The following is a 23527-nucleotide window of genomic DNA, read 5'->3' as shown; positions in this document are numbered from 1 at the left end:
CTGAACCGCTGGGAGGATTTAGGCTTTTAAGCGGTCTAATTTTAAATACAACAATTTAGGGAAGTGTTGAGACAAACTAGGAAATGCAAATGACACATTAGGAAAAAAGCTATGGTTTCGTTTTCTGAAAATCTAAATTTTGTTAAAGCTGTAAACGCTGGATTACGTTCAAGGAAATCCTTTCCCATTCTAAAAGTGATAATCAAACATAAAATGAGAGGTGTTAGCAGCTGGTACAGACAGGTTCAAGATGGCTGTCATCTTAATCTGCTTGCCAAACATATCTAGAAAATTAAACTGGGTTCAGATTGATGTCTAAGGCATGGGAAGAACTGAGCCACTTTAGTTATGATACTTAGAGCCGCTAATTTTAGAAGCATGGAGTTTTTCCTCTTGCTTGTTTTAATATTATACACCTTAAAGTTTGAATAGCTTCTTTCCTTCAGTTCGTAATCGCTGTTTTAGATGCCATCTTGAGGGAAAAGGAGACTGGCTTCATGTCACTGCATTGTGCCCCCTTTTACATGTATTTTGGAATTAATTGGTGTTCTATCCGAGCTCATTGCTAAATAAGCTCTTTCAGTTGGAACCTTGCACCATTTTGTTTCAGATTATTAGTAGTGAGAGTCTTAAATTCGATTCTGGGTTGCAATATTTTTCTTATCTGGGAGTAAGGTTTATATCTATTGCAATGTTTGTCGTTCGCTCTGTGATCTTGCAATTGTGGATTTCAATTGCATCACCTCTACTGGTTAATTGGCAGAGTAAAATTAACAGAGTTTAATTATTTGAGTAGGTATATGCAAAAAGAATTAATCAATTGAGGTAGTATAGTACTATTCGGTGTAATTTAGACTGTATGAGCGTGTTTGTAGCAAGTGTGCTTTAGGCATTTTGTCTATGCTAATCTTTTAAGCGTGTTTGTAGCAAATGTGCTTTAGGGATTTTGTCTATGCTAATATTTTTAACTTCATTGCATCGATTAATTAATTCATTTTATAATGTATGATGCCGTTGTATTTTTACTCCTATTCATACGTCTTTTTCTGCTACCAATAAATTATAATGCAATAAAGGTCGATTTGCAGATCTAATCATTACAACACAAATGTACAACCAAGGCTGTTAGTAATATAATGGATACTCTAGAAAACACCACACCCTGAATAGAGCTTAAATATTTGAAACTGGCCTGGTCCTAGCTCAAGCACTGAGGCACTTCACCTACTGAGGCTTATCAGTTTCATTATTACCTTCAAATTATGTATGATGTCAACTCTCTTGTTCTGGCTGTCCTTAAAGTGAATCTGCACTCTCACAGGAAACTCTCCCCAGCCCCGTCTAGTAAGATGAAAAGGAGGTTCGCTAAAAAAGAGAATGTACAAAAACACGTAAATAACAGGTTCAATATTTTTAAACATTTACAAATACCTAAAGCTATGCATTTTCTTACAGACTGAAAAGAGAAGTCATCGATTTTTAGTTATTTGAAACCCTTGAGAATACAACAACTGCGGTGTGGCCAAGATGCCTAAAACGTACCTTCCTGCTCCTCTGCCCGCCTGATGCTGGTGCAGCCGCTGAGCGGGCCAGGGGTGACCCACGGCCTCTGGCGGAGACGCGCATGTATTCTTGGATGTCTATGTGACCCAATTTGATATGTAGCTGCCAAGGTTTCCGATTGTGATGTATGACATTTTCATCATTTTAGTGTAAGTATGAGTAACAATTCAATGACTAGGCATGACACTTTCTGGCAAGCAAAATCAAGCAATGAAGACCACGCAGACATAAATATCAGAAATTCCACTCATCTGAGCAACAAGAAACTCTTAGAAGATCTTGAAATTTCTGTAAACCACCAGAAATGGAAGGGCACTGACAACTGACACTGAGTCTATACAGTCTCTGTCGCAGGTAGGACCTGACCAACCAGGCTGAGAGGCCCACAAGCGGATCTCAGCTGCTAATTAATTATAATTCCATCATCATTCCAATCTTTATTTCGGCCATTTGGCCATAAAAGATAACATGCACATAAACAATCACAATAGATCAGCACATTACAATATAAAACATTGGAATTACATATTATTAAAAAACCTAAAACTCTAAATCTTAAAATTTAAAAGGAACCCAGCGTCTTTAAAATGCGATTGCGGGTGTGCCAGACATTGGTAAAAAATGTTGCCATCGCAAACACAGTAGGGCCTGAAACATCAGATTTTAAAATCCTATACATTGGGGCATATTCCCTACAGCCCATGTTCCTAATCAGTGGAAGAAGCCAATATTTCCTCGCAGCCCTATAAGCTGGACAAAACAGGGCCACGTGTAAATCAGTTTCCTCCATGGCGTCACAGGCCGGACACTGCTTGGTGGAAGGAGGTAATGACCAGGAACTGGTAAAAGACCGAAAGGGCAATGTGCCGTATCTCCATTGGAGAAACAGCTTTCTGGCAAGCACTGGGGAAATGATGTCCAAAACCCCCTCAAACCTATATAGGTCCTTACTTTGTACAAATACAGAGGATAATGACCCTTCAGCCTGGCTGTCTAAGACCCTAGCTCGTTTTTGTTCATAATATACATTAGCCAGGGATTTTTTAGAGATATTTAATGCAGCATTGGCAGGGTCAGACCATAAGTCAGAGAGCCCCAGTTCCATGCAAATTTTCTGGATGTGTTTTAACCAGGGGATCCGAAGTGCTTTCGGATGGGCCAATAGTTCCATCAATTCCGCCCTATAGGCTGCAAGATCGTTACTGCTCCACAGCCTGCGCCAGAAGGCTATGGGTCTCAGACCTATTTCTTCGGCTATTGGTCGTAGACCCAGGTCAAGCCTCAAGGGGAGGAGCGGAGTACTGGGCGGAAGCGCGGCTATCTGTCTGATGAAATTATTCTCCGTTAATGACAGACTACGGCAAGGTGTGTGTCCCCACAGTTCCGCCCCGTACATGGTCGCTCCCCTAGCCTGGGCCTTGTATATATGGATGAGCGACCCCAGCGGTCGATATGAGGAACCATTCATCATCCGGGCAATACCCCCAGTAGTTTGTATCAGTTTCAGGTTTGCCCTACTCTGATGGGATCCCCAGGACATGGTTTCATTAAGAGTCACACCGAGGTATTCGAATGTGGAGACTCTCTCGAGCCGCGCTGCTCCTAATAACGGGTTCGGCCGCAGTTTTTGGCTCGGATTCAAAACCATAAACTTGGTTTTGGCCGCATTGATTTCTAACCCCCTATCAGAGCAGAAGGCCACAAATGAATCGAGGGTCCTCTGTATCCCCATAGGGGTTTTAGATAGCAGCAGGGTGTCATCTGCAAACATGATTGCAGGCACCCTGCTGCCATTCAATTTGGGGGCATCGGTATAGTCAGTGGCATTCAGGTGGGCGATTACCCCGTTGACGAAGAGGCAAAACAGGGTCGGTGCCAACACACAACCCTGTCTTACCCCCCGGTCAACGGGGAATCTTTCAGTGAGTTCCCCGCACCTCACTCGGGCATAGTTATTGTGGTGTAGCCTCTGCAAGATTAATAGGATGTCCGGGGGAACGCCCATCTCTGCCAGGATGCTCCAAAGTTTCCCTCTGGGCACCAGGTCGAAGGCGGCCCGTAAGTCCACAAAAATTGTGTAAAGACTCCCGCCCTCGAATATTGCTGCCCTCCAGTAGATGAAGTTCAATCTAAAAACCTGGTCCACTGTGGAAACTCCCCTCCTAAATCCCGCCTGATAGGGACTAAGAGCACCCACCTCTTCCGCCTTATAATTAATTTACTCAGTCAGTGTGTAACAGGCTGAGTCCGGCTGTAAAATGTTAGATCTTTAGTGCTACTAAAGAATTAAAATCAATAATTTATCGACTCCACTAACTGTGCTTCAGCTGAGCGGAGTGCTGCCTAGGCCATTGGGCACCAGTGCACCTTGAGAGCAGCGAGCTACAGGCTCAGGCCGAGCAGTGACGCTGTCATTAAATATAATGTACTGTTGGTTCTGAAGTTGGTCCTCAAATTCAACAAATTGCAGGATGTGACTGTCTTGTACGGTACACTCCAATCACATGAGACAATAGTACCTACCACTTAATGATCACTGAGATGTGGATCATCATACAGGGAGCGGAGTGGAGTGGCTGTGGCCGGCACAGCCTGGGGAGAGCAGTAAGCAGAGTGGAGCTGCAACGGGTGTCCAAGTCGGACAGTGAGTGATGTTCTAAATTAAATTTATAAGGCATTGCCTGGAGTCCAGTCCCAACAGTGCGGACGCTGCTGGGTCCTGTATTAGCTATGTTTACCACGCACCAGCTCTGAGGCTACCTGGTACAGGAGGCTGGAGAAAACAAGCATAGGCATAGCCAATAGGTCTCACCTTTGGGACCCTATAAGATAAATTAAAGGCATTATTTTTTAAATAAATAAAATGAATAAACCTTGATTATCCATTAATCTGAAAACAATACACTGCATACTAAGCTTCATTACTTTGCAGTGTGTTAAAACCAAAACGCACAAAAACCCGGATTGTTTTTTTCTGTAAGACATTATGCTAGTTTTCAGTTTCTACTGCTAAATGTTTAAAGTGCATGAGCTGAACATGAACATGCGCTAACTTGAGAAGTTAGGATCAGATAGAGACCAGCCATGGGTGTCAATAATTGATCCTCTGTGGCAGCCCGCCAATCCTCTTCTGCTGTTCCCAGCATTTTGAAAGTATGCAGTGCAGTCGCCTATGTTTGGGGACTTAAACAAACATCTGTATGGAGAGATGAGTGTTCACAGGACTACTCATAGGGACTTCCTTTTTCGATTAGCGCCTCGTGCTGCAGTTTGCACTTTCAAACTGCCAAAAACGTGCTCAATAAATGTACTTTTAAAATGCATGTTTTTTAACAAGAAGCTTGAATCTACACCTTGAAATTTTGCAGTTATAATGTATTAACCATATAATCGCACAGCAACCACATAAATATACTGCACGCCACGATAGTATCACTATAGAACTATATTGTAACTAAAACATACACTGCATCAAATGTCTGTTAGTTTTTAAATATACTGTAAAAGCCTGTCGCAGAAACATCATCATTTACATATACTGCACTATAGTATGAAATGGAAATCATCACCTATAAATATTATCCATCGTAGCATTTAAGCAACAACAGAACTGTATAAATACACTGCACCACAGTATTGACGGAACAGCATCCCATTAGAAATATAAAGGGCAGTGCTTAATTTGAGCAGGTGCTTTCAGGTGCTCAGCACCTGCACTTCTTTCAGAGGGCCGGGGCTACAATTTCTGACACTGCAGGTGGTGGTCTCAATATTAATTGCTCAAATTCAAAATAAAAAGAATAACATACATTGCATGGTGACAGGCTGATAAATGTTCATAGACAGGCCAGCATACGCCTGTCCAGGCAGGCATGATTGTGTATCACCACGTTCGTGATGATGTCATCATGGCGATCACAAATCCAAGAAGTCATCGGCAAACTATGTCTTTCATTCTATTCCCCAAGTCTGCTGCACCCTGCCACTGCCTGAGCCCAAGCCTCCCATTGGATAATTGTAGCTGGGGGCTGGCTCATGACAGAGTTGAGGCAAGGAAGCTACGAGAGCGCATTTGGAACTTGGGAGTGAGGGCTCGAGCAAGAATAAACTAAAGTAAGTGTGGACTTTCCACTTGCTGCGTATCCAGAGTAGCATGTCCTGCATCCCTGCATTACTGCTTTCCTCAAAGTGCTCGATGCGGCTATGGCCCAACACAACTTTTGTGCGCCATGGTGTCACCTGTAGAATCTGTGCGCTGCACCCCAGCATGGTAATTGCTGAGCGTGCGCGAGTCCAGTAGGTACCACAGCCATACTTACCGCATTGGCAGCATTACGGTTGGGGACAATGCCTGGGATCTAGCAGGCAGGGTCACAGCAAGCTGAGCAGTGGATGCCGATGCAGTTGCCATCCCTGGACCTACAAATTACAGCCAGCACTAGCAGTGACACCACCTGCTGTTCTCGAGCAGCTACCTGTTCTGCAAATAACACAGTTATACTGCACTGATTAATATATGCAAAAAAAGCATTTTCATTTGGTGTACATTTTGTTTTTGTACTCGGTGTAGGTAAGAAAGTAAAACACGTCATCTTCCTCTTCTATAGGAAAGACAACAGGAAAACACAGAGTTCCAAATAGCAGGGACATGTACAGGCTGACGACAGGGGTCACAGGCAGCAGCAGTGTTATAGATGAGAGAGAGAGAGAGCAGGAATAAAGAGAAGAAAGAAAACAGGAGAGGAGAGGGAGAAGATGGAGCAAAGTAGAAGAACAGGAGATCAAATCAGATACAAAAAGAAAGCAGCCATGATGTGAAGAAGAGAGCATTAAGAAGAGAGAAGATAGAATGAAAGGATGTAGAGGACAGGACAGAGGGAAAAAAAGCAGACAAATGATAAAACAGAGACACAGCTAATCACTGCTAGAAGAGTGATAGTAAAAAGCCAAGATCGATGGGAGAGAGAGCAGAGCATGGATAAAAGTGAAGAGGAAAAAGGGCAGAGCTAGAATGAATAGAGAGCAAATCAGAAATACAGGGAATAAGGTAACACACCAGGTGTGACAAAGATGATAGAAAACAATTAGAGAGGTGAGAGTCTAGACTCTTAGAGCAAAGACTTAGATGACAGACAACAGATCAAGGCTAGAAGATAGAGACTGAGACAGTGAGAGTGTTGTAAATGGGGCTCACCGGAGGAAGAAGCGAGCTGTGGCCTCCTTGGCAAAATTTTCAGCACCTGCACTTCTTTTTTTTACAAATTAAGCACTGATAAAGGGCCTGCTTGTCAAAGCAACAGCATCATCATATAAATGAACTGCACTATGGTATAAAGTAGGCCGCATTACCGTGCAAATATACTGCACCATAGTATAAAATTGGCAGCATTACCGTATAGATATACTCAGCCATAACATTAAATTACAAACAGAACGGTATTGAGATACTGCACCATACTGCCTAATCTACGGTGACACCTTATCAATACTGCATACTCGTGCCAACAGCCTCAGCATATAAATACACTACACCATAGTATCAAATCAACAGCATTACTACTTAAATATACGTTACCATGGCATTCAATCAGCAATAGAGCCGTACTGTATCACTGTAAACCAACAGCAAGACCACAACACATGTAAATACACTGCACTGTAGCATGACAAGACCACAATACTGTAAATACACTGCACCCTACTGTGCACATAAAGTGTGAATACATTGCACTCAGCATGCCAAATCCACAACAATGCGACACCACATAAAATATACAACTGACAGCCACACAACAACAGCATGTACTTTTTCCCCACCAGTTGTGTGCCAAGAAGACAGCAACACTACAACAACTCGTAGATAGACTACACTGTAGAATGACAAATGATCAGCAAATCATGTGAATGTACTGCACTATCGCTAGCCAAGTCTGGAGCATCGGCATGTGAATACAGCAGGATGGAACACCATGGAGGAGGAGCTTATAGTTTCCAAACAAACAACGGAGGTTGGTGTTGGTGATACAAATGGGAGGAGACATATGACTAGGCACGGAGCTTCCAGTGGGAGGCTGTGCAGTGCTTCTCAGCAGGACGAGGGCTCGGGTTTAAAACGTTAACACGTGTGGATCCCTGATAGGGTGCTTACAACACAAACACGCTAATGTAACTGAGGGTTACATGAGGTGGTGGTATCGCGCACAGCCTTCTTAAAAGTGCTCAGATGATACAACTGCCCCCACCCCTCGCAGCACTGACCGGAGCAGAGGGATCGATAACAGACACCTATTGACTCCCACAGCACTTACCAGCGTGGTGCAGGCAGCTCTGCCGTAGACCAGACTTTCACTTCTACTCTCGCTCTTGAGATTTTTTTTTTCCTAAAGTTTCTCCTTGGGATGGAAAAGAAGAAACCTCCTTCTTGCATCGGAAGCCAAACCAGGAGGGACAAAACGAGATGCGGGAGCTTCTGGTGTGCACGCACGGTTGCGAGCAGCAGCATATGTTTCTAATTATCGCGCCAGCATCTGGGAACAATAATTGGAAAGGAGTAGTTTCTGTTCTGTAACTCCAGTTCTGTAGTAGGGGTATCTCTGTTATAGTCATAATCTAGTGAATAGTCCCGCCCATGTGCGTGGACCCCGGCAATCAAAAATAATCTCTTAAGTTGTCAAAAAATTGCAGAACTGCAAAGACACTTAAGAGAAAATGTAAAGACAAATAATGCAGCCTATATCCACAGGCTACACTGTCCAGTACTTCAACTAGAAATTCCACCAAAAATCCACAAACAGCAAAGCCTGTCCAGATTTCCCTTGCCTTTACTGCAAACCCCCTCAGAAATGATAGAGAGGAAGGCCTGGACAGACAAGCCCCATAGGCTGCCATTATGTGGCTTAAACAGGATACTGTGACTTTAAGGAAACCTTCTAGAACCTTCTCCCAGTATCCCAGAATGCATAGCAGGTCCCACTGACTTCAGTTCTTTTTGAAGGCGTAAAACGCCAGACCTGTAGCATTAATTACATGAACAATTCTCCACCGGGGAGGAGGGCGGGCGCTTATGACTATAACAGAGATACCCCTACTACAGAACTGGAGTTACAGAACAGAAACTACTCCTTCTGTAGTAGGGGATCTCTGTGTATAGTCATAATCTAGTGAATAGAATGGCAAGCCCATCCCCACACCAAAGCGGCGGTGGAGAAAGAACATGACGCCACTACTGTGCGAACAAATTCCGCAGCGAAGCCTGCCCAACCTGAGCGTCTGCCCTGGCATCAGAGTCCAGGCAGTAATGCTTAGCAAAGGTATGAACCGACTTCCAAGTGGCGGCCTTGCAGATTTCTGCAATCGGCACATTACGGAGCAAGGCTGTCGTGGCAGCTTTGCCCCTGGTGGAATGAGCCTTAGGCTTACCTCCTAAGGTCTTATTAGCTTTTTGGTAACACAATTGAATGCAGGACACAATCCACCTACAAATGGACTGCTTAGAGGTAGCAAGACCCGTCCTGACTGATCCATAATTGACAAACAATTGGTCTGACCTACGAATATCTTTGATCTTATCCAGATAAAATTTCAACACCCTCCTAACATCCAGGGAATGTAAAGATCGTTCCGCCGGAGAGGAAGGATTCTGAAAAAACGTAGGCAAAGTTATGGTCTGGTTGACATGAAAATCAGAAATAACCTTGGGAAGAAATTTAGGGTGAGTACGCATCACAACCTTAGCAGCATGAAAGACAGTATAAGGTTCAGTACAACACAACGCCTGAATTTCACTCACCCTGCGGGCCGATGTAATGGCCACGAGGAACGCCGCCTTCCAGGACAGGTGCTGCAACGAAGCCTTGTGAATGGGTTCAAAAGGCTCCTTCATCAATCTGGACAGCACCACATTTAATTCCCATGAAGGCGAGGGAAGCCTGACAGGAGGGAACACCTTCTTCAATCCTTCCAGAAAGTCTTTGATCACAGGGATCTGGAAAAAAGAAGTCTGTGAAGGGCATTTCCTGTAGGCAGTCAATGCAGCAAGATGAACCCTAATGGAATGAACATTAAGGCCAGACTGCGCCAAATGTAAAAGGTAAGGAAGGATGACATCTTCCTTGCAGGTTGTAGGGTCATGGTTCCTAGACTGGCACCAGATACAAAACCTCTTCCACTTGTAAGCATATGAAGTCCTAGTGGAAGGTCTCTTAGACTCCTTCAGTATGTCCATGCAATCCTCGGGCAGATTCAGATGTCCATACTGCACTATCTCAGGAGCCATGCCGCCAAACTCAAAGATGAGAGGCTGGGGTGTAACATCCGCCCCCCGAACTTCGTGAGAAGGTCCGGCCTGCACGGCAACCGAATGTGAGGAAGGAGAGATCGGTGAAGCAGGTCCGTGAACCACCACTGCCTGGGCCACTCCGGGGCAATGAGAATCATCCGAGCCCTGGACCGGGCCAGCTTGATGAGTACCGCCGGAATCAGGGGAATGGGTGGAAAAGCGTACAGAAAGCTGTTCGACCAGCTGATCCATAGCGCATTCCCCAGCGACCCCGGCTGGTAGTACCTGGAGGCGAAGTCTCGGCATTTGCTGTTTTCGGCGGTGGCGAACAGATCTACGTCCGGAGTTCCCCACCTTGCGAAGACTTCTCCCAGCACTTCGTCGTTTATGACCCATTCGTGGTTTTCCTGAATGAGTCTGCTGAGTTCATCCGCCTGAACATTCTGCACACCTGGCAGATGGGTAGCCGTCACCGTCAGTCCTCTGGCCAGGAGCCAGTGCCAGATCGTCTGCGCCTCCTGTGACAGAGTGCGAGATCTCGAGCCCCCCTGCTTGTTGAGGTAGTACATCGTGGTAGTGTTGTCCGTTTGCACAAGCAGGGAGCTGGTCTGGAAGGACGGAAGAAAAGCCTTCAGTGCCAAGTGAACAGCTCTGAGTTCCAGGAAGTTGATGTGATAAGTGGCCTCCACCGGAGACCACGTTCCCTGAATCTGCAGAGTCCCGGAGTGCGCTCCCCATCCCAGGAGAGAAGCATCCGTCACGACAGTCTGCGTGGGAATGTCCTTGTGAAAAGGAACCCCTCTGAGGAGATTCTCCGCCGAACACCACCACTTCAGAGACTGAAGAGCATGCAGAGACAGTCGTATCCTGTCGTCCCAGGATCCTTTCCTCTGATCCCACTGGTCCTCCAAGCACTCCTGCAGCGGTCTCATGTGCAGTCGTGCGTGCGTGCGGCGTCAGGAAGATACAAGAGGCCATCGAACCCAGTAGAGAAGACACCGTCCTCACTGTTGTAGATGGAGTCGACATAAGAGCCTGAGCCTTCCGAAGGAGAGATAATCGTCGCTCTTCCGAAGGAGACACGCTTGCTGACAGCGTATCGATGGAGGCTCCCAAGTACTGTATGCATTGGACCGGAGTCGGGACCGACTTGGCCATGTTGATGTGCAACCCCAGCTTGTCCAAGAGAACGCACGTCTTCTGGAAGTGTGCTCGCGCTTCCGAGAAGGAGGATGCCTTGATCAACCAATCGTCCAGGTACGGGTAGACAAACACCTTGTTCTTCCGCAGGTGCGCCGCCACCACCGCCATGCACTTCGAGAATGTTCTCGGCGCAGACTTCAGTCCGAATGGGAGTACTGTGTATTGATAATGATTGGTGCCGACTTGGAACCGCAGGAACTTCCTGTGTTTACGCGCAATGGGCACATGGAAGTATGCATCCTGTAGGTCTATGGCACAGAGCCAGTCCCCTTGTTGCAACTGAGGATAAATCTGATGCAACGACAGCATGCGAAACTTTTCCCTGCGAATCCACTTGTTTGCCTGTCGCAAGTCCAGAATGGGCCTGAACTCGTTCTTGTCCTTCTTGCGAACCAGGAAGAACCGGGAGTACAGGCCTCTTCCCCTCTGGGACAGAGGCACGTCTTCTATCGCCCTTTTCCTTAACAGGGTATCGGCCTCCACCTGGAGCTCTAGCAGCTGAAACCGCGAGCTGACCGGAGGAATCGATGGAGGCGGGCTGGTGAACCGAAGACTGTATCCATTGCAAACAATATTCAGCACCCACTTGTCCTGAGTAATTTTTCTCCACTCTGCCGGAAAAAATTGGATGCTTCCCCCTACCGGAGTGGGTAACGGATCCGGGGGAAGTAAGTTCCTAGGGCCTAGACCCAGCCTGGCCCTTGGGCGTCGGAGCCGACTGCTGGCCTCCCCTGCCCCTCTGGCGCTTCTGGAACGGCTTACGGAACTGTTGTTGCTGTTGCGAATGTCCCGAAGCCTGGCCACGTCCACGGCCTTGTCCACCGGACCGCCGTTGGAAAGAGCGGTACGGCTTCTTCGTCTCCTTAGGCTTCTCGAGGCCCACCGCCGTGAGCGTCTCGGCCTCCGCTTTCATGCGGGCCATCTCGTCGTCCGCATGCTGTCCAAAAAGAGACTTGCCGGAGAACGGCAGGTTGGCCACCCTCTGCTGTGCGTCCGGTTTCAGGGACGTAAGACGGAGCCAGGCGTGACGCCTCTGGTTGACCCCATGGCAAAACCCATGAGCAGCCAACAGGGAAGAGTCCGCTGCCGCACTGATGATCTGGTTGGCCACCAGCATCCCTTCACTCAGCACTTCCTGAAAATCCTCACGCTGTTCACGAGGCAAGTGCTCCGCAAAACGCTCAAGAGAGTCCCAGAGGGCGCGGGCGTACCGACCCAACAGCGCCGTTGCACTCGCAGCCTTCATGGAGGTGGCGGCAGTTCCACAGACCTTTCTCCCTGCCGAATCCATCCACCTGGACTCCTTATCCGGGGGAACCGTGGATGACGGAGCGGAGGCATGTTGTTTGCGTGCCGCCGTCACAGTGACGGAGTCCGGAGGTGGTTCCGCTCTCAGAAAAGCCGGATCCGAATCCGGGGCCCGGTACTTCCTCAGCAACCTAGATGGCGCCGCCTTTGTCACCGCTGGGGTGAGGAAAAGGTCCATAGCTGGTTCCTCCAGGCCCGGTACCAGAGGAAGGAGAGGGCGAGACGAGTGTTTTTGGTGCAACGTCTCAAAGATCACGGACGTCTTCGGCGTGGGCACTGTCAGGGGTATGCCCAGCTTCGCAGCGCCCCTCAAGAGGACATCCTGGAACGCCACCAGGTCATCAATTGGGGACACCCTCGTATCCGGTGATCCCGACAGGGTAGGAGAACGATCCCCGGAGCCAGAGGATCCCGTGCGGGAGCGAGACTCGCGCCTCCTATGGCGGCGTCTCGACCGCGAGGACGATCTGTGTCGCGACCTGTCCCGTCTCCCAGAGCGAGAGCGAGAGCGAGACCTGCCAGTCCGTGGCCTCCCCACCGGTTTCCGTGGTGGAGTCTTCCTCGGAGCCTCCTTGGGCGCAGGTTTAGGGGTCCCCTTAGGAGGTACAGGCAAAAACGGCAGCGAAGTGGACCTCGGCGGAGGGACCACCGGCTGCGGTGCCGGCCCACGCGGAGGGACCGGTGGCGGCGGGTCGTCCGCTGGAAGTGGAGGCAGCGTCGGAGGATCCTCTTGAGGCAGAGGAGGAGGAGGAGTGACCGCCTTCGGAACAGGTGTATGCGTCGACCGAGGCCGAGAAGGAGTGTACACCGCAGAGTACACCGTGCCCTGTGATCCTTTAGGCGAAGAGGGCTGAGAGCCCGCCCCTTCAGCCGGAGACCGCTTCCTCTTGCGTCCCCCACTGGAAGCAGTGTGACTCCTGGGACTAGAATCCCTCTTGCGACGCTTTGGAGAGCCTGACCGACTCCTAGACGTCGACCTCCGTCTGCTCGACGTCGAGCGTCGCTTTTCCGGCGTCGAAGGGCGTTTCCTTGACTCCGGCGTCGAACGCCGCCTCCGCGACGTCGACCTCTTCTTCCTCGGCGTCGAACGCCGATCCCTCGACGTCGAGCGCCGACCCCTCGACCTCTTTCTTCTCGACGTCGACCTCTTTCTTCTCGACGTCGCACGCCTCCTCGACGTCGAACGGTCCTTCCTCGACGACGAGCGTCGCCGTCGTCGTCTGGATGTTCTCAACTTCGAGGATCCCCTCGACGTCGACCGGCGGTGTCGCCTCGACGGCGAGCGCCGATGGCCACGACGTCGGTATGAAGCCCTCGACGTCGACGACGAAGACGACGTCGACGGCGGCTTCGTCCGCGGTGGCTTCGACGTCGAGTCGTCCCGATGTCTCGACCCGGAGCCCCGGGGAGAAGGGGAGCACACCGCCGTCATCCCTCTCGACGTCGTCGTCGACACTATCGACGTCGACGGAGACCGGGATCGCTTGCTGGGCTTCCTGCCTCTGGGGAGCCCCCCAGAGGCCTCAGCAGAGGCAGAGAGAACCTTCCCTGACTGCCCAGACCCACCTGCAGCCTGCAGGCGCCTCTCCTCAAGGCCAGACAGCCTGATCTTCGCCCTTTCCTTCAGAGTGCGAGTTGTAAACTGCTGGCAGATGACACACTCCTCAGGGACATGATCTTCAGGGAGGCAGACGATGCAGACATCATGTGGATCACCTCTGGCCTTCTTCCTCTCACATGCTGGACACTTCACAAAGAGTCCAGGCATTTTAGAGCCCTAAAACACCTGAAGCAGCACACAGAAGAGAAGAGAAAACCAAGAAAGTAAACTGCAACACTTTTAGAATACAAAAGTGCCAAAACATGCAATAACCCCTTGAAACAAGGGAGAGCTCAATGCCAGGGTCCTGTAAGCAGGAGCCGGAAAAAAGAACTGAAGTCAGTGGGACCTGCTATGCATTCTGGGATACTGGGAGAAGGTTCTAGAAGGTTTCCTTAAAGGCACAGTATCCTGTTTAAGCCACATAATGGCAGCCTATGGGGCTTGTCTGTCCAGGCCTTCCTCTCTATCATTTCTGAGGGGTTTTGCAGTAAAGGCTGCATTATTTGTCTTTAAATTTTCTCTTAAGTGTCTTTGCAGTTCTGCAATTCTTTGACAACTTAAGAGATTATTTTTGATTGCCGGGGTCCACGCACATGGGCGGGACTATTCACTAGATTATGACTACACACAGAGATCCCCTACTACAGAACATATACTGCTGCTGCGCGTAACCGCAAGGATTAGGCCGTGGGCGTGAACATGGAAAGAGCCCTTGGCCAATTGCGTGCTATCTTTGTTAAAAAGACGCACACAAAGGCCAATAGCCTGGGACAAAACAAAAAGCACACGCAGGAGCGTGTGCGAGCGTGAGGTGAGCTTTCAGATAGCCCTTACATAAAGTCGAGCAGAGCAGTGCATGCAAGCTGCGCTAGGCTCTAACTAAAAACGGAGGCAGGGCTTGGCTGAACTGCTCAGCCCGCTCTAGGCACAAAGGTAAAATAGAGTTGTTACTGCCCAATTCAGATACCAGCTGACAGTATTTGTAACAGCAGGCACACAAAGCGTACAGGCTTGCCACTTAAATGCACAGCTTCTAGCTATGAGGCGCCTGGCATGAATCAAAATCAATCTATCAATCCACGCATCGAGTCTGTCCAGACTGCCTCTGCTGCTGGGACCTGACTGGCAAGGCTGAGAGGCGCCAATGTGGATCTCAGCTGCTGCCATTTAACCAATATTACACCACAGCCCCAGATGAGGCAAGTAAGCACAGCAGAGAGTTAGGATCACAACTTTTAAACCACGTCCATTACTGCATCAGGCTGTAAATTTAAACATTCCCAATATTACAACAATTTACACAGACCTGTCAGCCACGACAAGTCCTGCAACACGCACCAGAGGCAGCCAGATACTAACGATCATCTCATCATCCTGCCTCTGCCCTAACGGTGTCTGTGTCACACGTCTCGCGGGCCAGTGAAAGCTGGTCAGCATATTCGACGAGGCAACAATACAATCACTGTGGCCTGCCATGGAGGGCAGTGGCAAACTAAAGAAACACAACTGCTACTCACGCTTCCGGGATTTAGAGAGTCTCCTCTTCCAAAACAATACACTTTGTTGCAATCCCCTGCCTCCGTGCTTTCGGTCCCGCTTGTATCTGCACCGGCATGGGCGGTGGTGTCAAGGAGGTGCTATAAATGCGTGAAGTTGCATTTTAGTGCAGTGATGCGGACCACCGCACCAAAATGCATTAGTAGAACGCCTGATGCATGGTACTTGGCAGGAGTGTTGATCTGCCCTGGACAACGTGGGGTTTGTGTCGTGGGTCTCTTGCACGGGCCGGACACATTCAAGATAGCGGCCAAGAAGTTCCATATGCCGCACTCGGATCCTGTGAAGTAGGAGCGGACCGCCTCAACTAGAAGACCATTGCCATCCCAGCCAGCCTCAGAGCACCTCACGCTTCAATAGACTCAGCCCTCCCACGCCCTGGATTTGGACTAAGGCAGTGGAGCTGTTGCCTGGAGCGACGGAGGCATCCCCGCTGCCCGGTCTATCTGCAAACACACGACTGGAGTGGTTCCTGGCGAATGATCGCGGGGACAGACCCTGGGGGGTGGTGCCCCACTAACACCCTACTCAAGTATCAGGGACACAGTCACAGTCTTTACTGCTCGTTGTGTCAGGAGAGAGAAGTCTAAAGCCTGAATCACTGGGGTTCCTGTGGCCACGGATGCACACATTCCATCCCTCACGATTCACGAGGGAGACTACAGATTTCAAGGCTAGACTCCCCCCTCCTGATTCCTGCATTCAAAAACCAGATTAATCGGTAAGCTGCAGCCAGGATTGGTCTAGTGAGACTCTGAGTATTTATTGCCAGGAACCTCCTCCAGAATGCCAGTGCAGAACGTTTTTGTCACTGACTCTCTCCCTGTGCTTTCTCCGTGCTCCTGATAGGTAAGGGAAAAACATGTATCTGCGTTTCTGGTATCTGATCCTTCAGCACCACACTAAGTCTCATACATGACAGCAGACCCGATTCAGACCTCCATTGAAGTCAATGAGAGAAAAACAATCTCCCGATTATTTTTATGCCGGACCAGCTGAGGGGGCAGTGCCTCATGCCCTGGCAAAGTCTGGCCGGCCAAGCTTCTGTGGGACACAACATTGTGGATGTATTAGGAAGCCTAGTCACTTGATGCCTTGGTAGATGAGGTCATCTAGGGTGGTCGACTAAGAACAGTAGCATTGGGGAGAGTTCTGAGGGCAGGTACGCAGATACTAAAGAGAGGATTCAAAGGGAGACATTTGGTGGAGGTACCCCTCGTCCTGCACGGGGCTTCCGAGGACCATACAAAGGTGCTTTAAATGGGAAAAAAATAGTGCAGGTACTCATTTAAATGTGGCGAGTGGGCGGGGCTAAAGGCAAGACATGCGAAGCGTATTGACTTATAGACTAGTTGTAGCACATACCAAAACACGAGAAATTTGTTTCTATAAAAAAAATAGATTCATTTGTTAAACAAAACGAAAGTCACACAGTGATATTTTAGCATTTCCTTGTTTTGTAATATTTCTCTCATTTTTCTCGCACACAAAAACACGCACATACAAGCAGGCAAATAGACATACTTAAGCAGACACTCACACAAAAGAATGAGGTGGGATTAAACCCCTTTTAACCTCTTACCTCCCATGGCTTTCCTCATTGTGCGATCACTGCTGGTCTGCTCGATTACTTGCAACCTCTGCATGATGGCAAACACAGGTATATCATGCAAATGAGCAGGGGGAGGAGGGTTCAGCTCAGGGCTATCAAAGTGCTTTGGCTGTCAAAGAGACAGATTACCACCACTAGAGGCCAATGCACCTACCCTTCATGAGTACCGGTACTCTCCACGGCAGTAGAGAAGTGCCGGCACTCAGTGATAAAAATAAGATGTACCTGTGAGTACCGGTCCATTTAAAGCACTGACCATACCACATCAAAGCACCCAAAGCAAATGCATGTATAGCATTACTGTTGATTTGCGGTGGGCATTGGAGTCCTATCTGCACTGAACCCTCTCCTTAGCCTTACTGAAAGAATTGAGAAGGCTCCCACTGCCTTCATCGACCTTGCTATATAGAGCAGAAGAAATTGGGCTGGTCCATCAGAGAGATTGCCTGCTGGTGACTGCTCTGACTACGTGGCCTCCCACTGACAAATAGGGGTCAGCTGTCCCCCCTCAGTCAATAAACATGGCCTCCAACATAGCCAAGAAGGATTACAACCACAGAGATAAGATATGCTGACACACTCTGCTAACCTGCCACCCAAGAACAGCACCACTCTGTAGCCCGGCAAAATCCCTGAGGCTGATACAGTAGAGAATTTGTCACTCACAAGAATCTTTATAGAGCTCTCTTAGAGTCACCGTTCATAGATTTACAAGAGATGAAGCAAGATTTGAAGCAAAAACTACGAGCAATAAAGACCTTGGAGCCATTGGCGATAGGGTGGCCACCCTGAAAGACTCTAAAATGGCCCGAGACTAGGTACTTTAAATCCTGTGAAAGGAGGCAGTCTGCCTTCAGGAATTACAATTGGATCTGCAAGTACCCACAGAGGACTTAAAAAATCGCTCACGTAGGAACAACATTAGAAATCGAGGTGCACCCATCAGTGTAGAGGGTCTGACAATGAGAGATATACACGTGCTTTATTCCACCACAAACTAGGTGAGGAGGATACTCCAGGCATTTAACTTGACAGAGGGGTGTGGGGAGGGTGGTGATGCCCCCAGTTATCCAAGCTTGAGACCATAACTTCAAACTCAAGGAAGAGATATTCAAAAGAGCAAGGGATGGGATGTTAAACTTGTGCCATTCCAAGGGCACTGTTTCAGGACCTCTCACCGATTACTCTCCAGAAGCAAAGGGCCTTTAACCTAAACACTTACTACCTACACAACAATGATTCTACCTGTGGTTGGGGCCATTTCGCTTCCTTTTTGGCTGGCAAGCCAAACTCCACCAGTTTCCAAATCACAACATGTCTTAGACCTTGCAGGTGAGTTCTTCGGGCCCTCATCTAAATGGTGGACATAGAGGACATGTCTCTGTTGGACCAGGCCCTAGTGTCTATTTCACTTCGAATGCCTGGAAAAGGAGGTTCACCAGGAACGTGGAGGTTTCAAGATAGTATCTTACACAATAAAGTCAATACAGAGGAGGTGAGCAAAGCTACTGCTCAATATCTGTCAGATAATTTAGGGGGGAAGTTTCACAGGGCGTCCTGTGGGGAACACTGCAAACCACGGTTAGAGGAGAATTGACCACTATATCGGCTAGGGAGAACAGAATTAGGAGCGAGAAGCGGGAGGGATTGGAGAGGGCGCTAAAAGAACTTGAAGCCATTCATAAAAAAAACGGTGCACCGAGGGTCTGGCGACAATTAGATCTCATTTGAACACAACTTAGACTTAGGGCAGAATATGTCTCGCTCCAACTTCAACAACCATTCTATGTAGGTGGGAATAAATGAGGGGAGCTATTAGTGTCTAAACTATGCTAAAAGGTGAATACAGACAGGTTGAGAGCTGTTCTGAACCCCATGGGGCTAAAAATCAGAGGGTGACCAGGCTGCACAAAATGTGGGGACTTCTAACAGTCTTTTATTCCTCGCAAGCCCAAATTGACCTCAGAGCAAGCAGAGAACCATGAAAAATCTATTAAGAAAGAAAACGATGGAGGAGGAGCTTCGCGCGCATCCGAGATGGCCGCGTGAGCACAGGGCTCCCGAGGACCCTCGCTGCCTCCCGCATTTATCCTGGATAATATCCTGATTTGATGGAAGGTCATTGAAGACACAACCCGGCTGATGTACTAGCAGGTTTTTGGGTCGGAATCGGACGCAGGGTCCCCGAGTTTTGCCGTCTTGAAATTTGCGGCCTTCTCCATGGAACAGCCTGGACCTTGAGTTGTAGCAGTGCCCGGTCGTAATTTAACAACGACGGCTTGAGGGGATCAGATCACAGCCTCACTTCACTTTCGGTTTCGTTTCTCCGGGCACTGCCTCATATCTGCGGTGTGTCTGTTGATCGGACGAGCTCCGATGCCAGCTCATTGAGCTTCGAGCTGGCGACTGGCTGTGGACTCCATTGGCTCAACTTTGCCTCCTGTATTCTTGTGTGTGAATTTTTAAGGAGCCATTTGGACCAGATCCCAAGCCTCCCTACGGGGCACCCGACTCGCCATGACGGGCAAGCCAGAGGGTGAGAAACGGAAAGTCAAGACCACTATCCGTGGAGGTTCAACCCAGACGAATGTCATGGATCGCTATACACTCTCTAAAGGATCCCCTGGTGGCGCACCTAAGACTCGGGAGGAGGCTGTCGACGATCCTGCTGTATTGGCGGACTTAACGCTACAGGACGTGATGGGCGCCATTGCTGGTATTCAGTCTTCTATTGGCCAACAGTATGAAGCCTTGGCTCTGAAGTTGGACACGGTGGCCATTGATGTTAACCTCATTCGAACTGATCTGGCCAAGACGAATGAGAAGGTGAAGTCATTGGACCTAAAGACATCCAGCCTTACCACGGATGTGTCCGACTTGCAAACAGAAGTGCGCAACCTTGGATCTGCTAATGACTTTTTTGCTCGTCGCTTGGAGGATTTTGAAGGCCGTGCACGGCGCAATAACGTGCGTATTATTGGGGTCCCGGAAGATTCTAGTTCACTCGCCACTGATCTTCGAGTGGAGGACCTCATTCTTAATCATCTTGCACCCAAGGGCCTGAGCAAATTCTTTGCCATCGAACGTGCGCACAGAGTGCCAGGGGGACAGGGGAAGCCCGGTTTCCCCCCCCGTCCGATTATTGCACGGATATTCAACTTTAGAGATCGCGACGCCATTTTGCAGGCGGCACGGACAAGCGGCCCTACGCAGTTTGAGAACGCTGCTGTGAACTTTTATCCGGACTTTTCTCAATCGGTCCAGAAACAACGTATGGGATTTCAAGGTGTGAAACGGCGACTGAGAGACATGGAACTAAAATATGTTATGTTATTCCCGGCCCGACTGCGTGTTGAATAGGACAATCGAACATTCTTCTTTGTCAGGCCTGAGGAAGCGAGTGATTGGTTGGACACTTTGCCGACTCGCCGTGCTGGCCAGGAACATGCTGGTGGTGCTGAAGGGGGACTGATGGACCAAGAATGATTATGGTGCCTGTGTCCGGAACACTACTCAACGTGACCAGCTGAGACTCACTGACTTTTTTTGATCATTCCATTCGTATCTTGGGAGGTTGCGGGGATGGCGGGACCCTTTCCTCCTCTGGGGTTTTCTTTGTGTAGATTAGTTCTTTGTTTGTAATTGTTAGGGCGACAGGCACACTGCAAATTGGGGTGGCTTTTGAGTCGGTGCAGGGGTGCAGGGTGGGGGGGGAGTTGTGTTGGGAACCTTGGGGGGAGGGAGGGACATGTTCTGGGATTGTTTGTTTTTTCTTTTTCAAGGCAAGGTACTTTCATTATTTTTGACATTGGTGTGATGCTCGTTTTGCGATGGGAGTTCGTTGTGGATCTGGATGGGGGTAGAGGGTTGAGGGTATTATGCTGGAATGAGGATGGGTTGGGTGATCGCATAAAGAGAGGGGTGGTTATGCAGCTGTTGCGGCGCCTTTCGCCTGATGTCGTTCTGCTACAAGAGACACACTTGATAGGAAACACTTGTCACGCTCTTAATAGACGGGGTTATCGTCTTGCTGCCCATTCTGGATTTACATCTAGTTCTAGAGGAGTGGGTATTCTGCTTAGGGTTTCCCTCCCCCTCGAGGTTGATAATGTGATCCTTGATGACAGGGGTCGATATGTTGCACTTGTCGGGCGGTGGGAGGGAAAACCAATCTCGTTGGTGTCGGTTTATGTCCCCCCGGGCTTACAATCCACGACATTTACGGACCTGGGGCGGATGGTTCTGGGCCTCCCGGAGGGTGTTTTGATACTGGGTGGTGATTTTAACTCCGTCATTTCTGGCAGGATAGACAGTTATCCCCCCCGAGATCTTCCTGCTGCGCAATCCTGGTTGGGTGACTTCCTGGAAACATTGGGACTCATAGACTGTTGGAGACTAATGCATCCAGAGCGAACACAGTTTACTTTCCATTCGGGAGCTCATGGTAGTCTTTCTAGGTTGGATTATATCCTGATACCGGCGGCACTGTCCCCCTCGGTTGGAGAGATTAGACACTTAGCCCGGGGTATATCGGACCATTCCCCTATTTGGTTTCATTTTAATCTTAGCATCGGAGCCGAAAGGAGGGTGGCTCCGATTAACCCCTGGTATCTTCTTAACCCTAAGACTCGCACTGAATTGATTAAATCATTTGATCTGTATTTTACTGAGAATGCTGGTTCTGTATCCTCGCCTCTCTCGTTGTGGGAAGGTTTTAAGACTGTGATCAGGGGACAGGCATTGTCTTTGGTTGGGTATGCCAAGAAATGTAAGAATGAGGCAATTGTTCAGCTCGAGACTGAAATCACAGACCTGGAGACTGCATTGGAGCGGGAGGTGTCTCGAGAAGCATTACATGTCCTCCGCCTTAAACAATTAGAATATAAAACTTTGGTTACTGATGCGGCAAAGACGATGAGTAGGGAACAGCAGGGATGGCTATATGATGTGGGTGATAAAGCAGGAAAATTGATTGCCTGGCTGGACAGAAGGGAGAGAGCGAATCGAGTGGTTCCGGTGATTGAGACATGCGGTGGTGTGAGTGTCACTGACCCTGTTGAAATTGTTGAATGCTTTGCTGATTATTTTCGAGAGGTCTATACCTCGGTGTCCGACAGGCCCGAGGAGGATTCGCAGTTGTTGCTTCGGGATATAGCACTTCCATGTTTGTCGGAATCGGATCGGGACTGTTTGGATGCCACGCCCTCGGTGGATGAGGTGGCTCTCGCGCTACGCTCCCTTCGTTCCGGCAAGGCTCTGGGTCCCAATGGCCTTCCTGTTGAACTGTATAAGTTACGCCTGGATATTCTAGCTCCCTATCTCCGTGATATGTTTTTGGCTGCGTGAGATAATGGCTCCCTCCCTAGAGATCAGCGTCTTGCGACCATTATGGTGATCCACAAGGAGGGTAAACCACGAGATCGCTGCTCGTCTTATAGACCCATTTCGCTCTTAAATGCGGAGCCCAAGATCCTCGCCAAATTGCTTGCTAATCGTCTGATTACGGTTATTAGCGACCTGATTCATCCGGATCAATCGGGTTTTATCCCGCACCGTAACACGGCATTAAGTTTGCGACGTCTGCATGGTGTTCTCGCGAGGGCCCCGACGCTGCGTGAACCGGCCATCTTGGCGTCCTTGGACGCCACGATGGCCTTTGATACAATCGAGTGGTCTTATCTCTGGGCGGTACTCGCCAAATTTGGATTCGGCGCAGGTTTTATTGGTTGGGTCAAACTCCTGTATGAAACGCCACTGGCACAGGTGGTGGTTAATGGCCGCGTCTCCGTGCCTTTTACTCTTGGGAGGGGCACGCGGCAGGGTTGTCCGTTGTCCCCGCTCCTCTTTGCTTTGGCGTTGGAGCCTCTCGCCGCTTGGCTACGGTGGGAACCTTCGATGAAGGGTATACGCTGGACGCCGGAATTTGAGGATCGCATTTCCTTATACGCGGATGATATTTTATTGTACTTTACATCTCCCCAAAAATCGCTCAACGTATTGTTTGACGTACTTAACTCCTTCGGGAAGAACTCGGGCCTTATCATCAATTGGTCGAAATCCTACATTTATGTACTTGCGGGTGATGTCCCTCGTTTGCCACGGGGCTGTCCCATCCAGTTGTCGCAGTCTGGCTTTAAGTACTTGGGTGTGTTTACCTCGATGGATCCGGCGGTTCGCTATGAACGTAATTTACTCCCCCCACTCCAACGGTTACGCACCGATGTAGCGCATTGGCGTAAATTACCGTTATCTCCCCTAGGGCGTGCGGCCCTTTTTAAAATGATGTCCTTACCGCGGTTCCTATATGCCCTTCAGAATAGTTTTGATGTCATCCCGTCGAAATATTTTCGGGAAGTAGAATAGTTGCAGAGGCAACTAATATGGGACGGACGTTCACGCATAG

The 23527-nt window shown here is 48.9% G+C and overlaps 1 protein-coding gene across 2 annotated transcripts in view; it reads right to left on the bottom strand.

Annotated features, from left to right (window-relative positions):
* The window catches only part of YEATS2 (YEATS domain containing 2), a 1326518-nt gene that overhangs the window by 1063369 nt on the left and 239622 nt on the right, over window positions 1-23527 (bottom strand). For both annotated transcript variants that reach the window (XM_078665556.1, XM_078665557.1), the window contains exon 8: window positions 1254-1365. In XM_078665556.1, the coding sequence (XP_078521682.1) occupies window positions 1254-1365 (112 nt within the window). The remainder of the gene's footprint in view (window positions 1-1253; window positions 1366-23527) is intronic.

The sequence above is a fragment of the Lissotriton helveticus genome, chromosome 11, assembly GCF_964261635.1.
Source record: "Lissotriton helveticus chromosome 11, aLisHel1.1, whole genome shotgun sequence".
In the NCBI taxonomy this organism is placed as follows: domain Eukaryota; kingdom Metazoa; phylum Chordata; class Amphibia; order Caudata; family Salamandridae; genus Lissotriton; species Lissotriton helveticus.
Note: the sequence above shows the minus strand (reverse complement) of the source record. Positions and strands in the feature narration are given on the sequence as shown.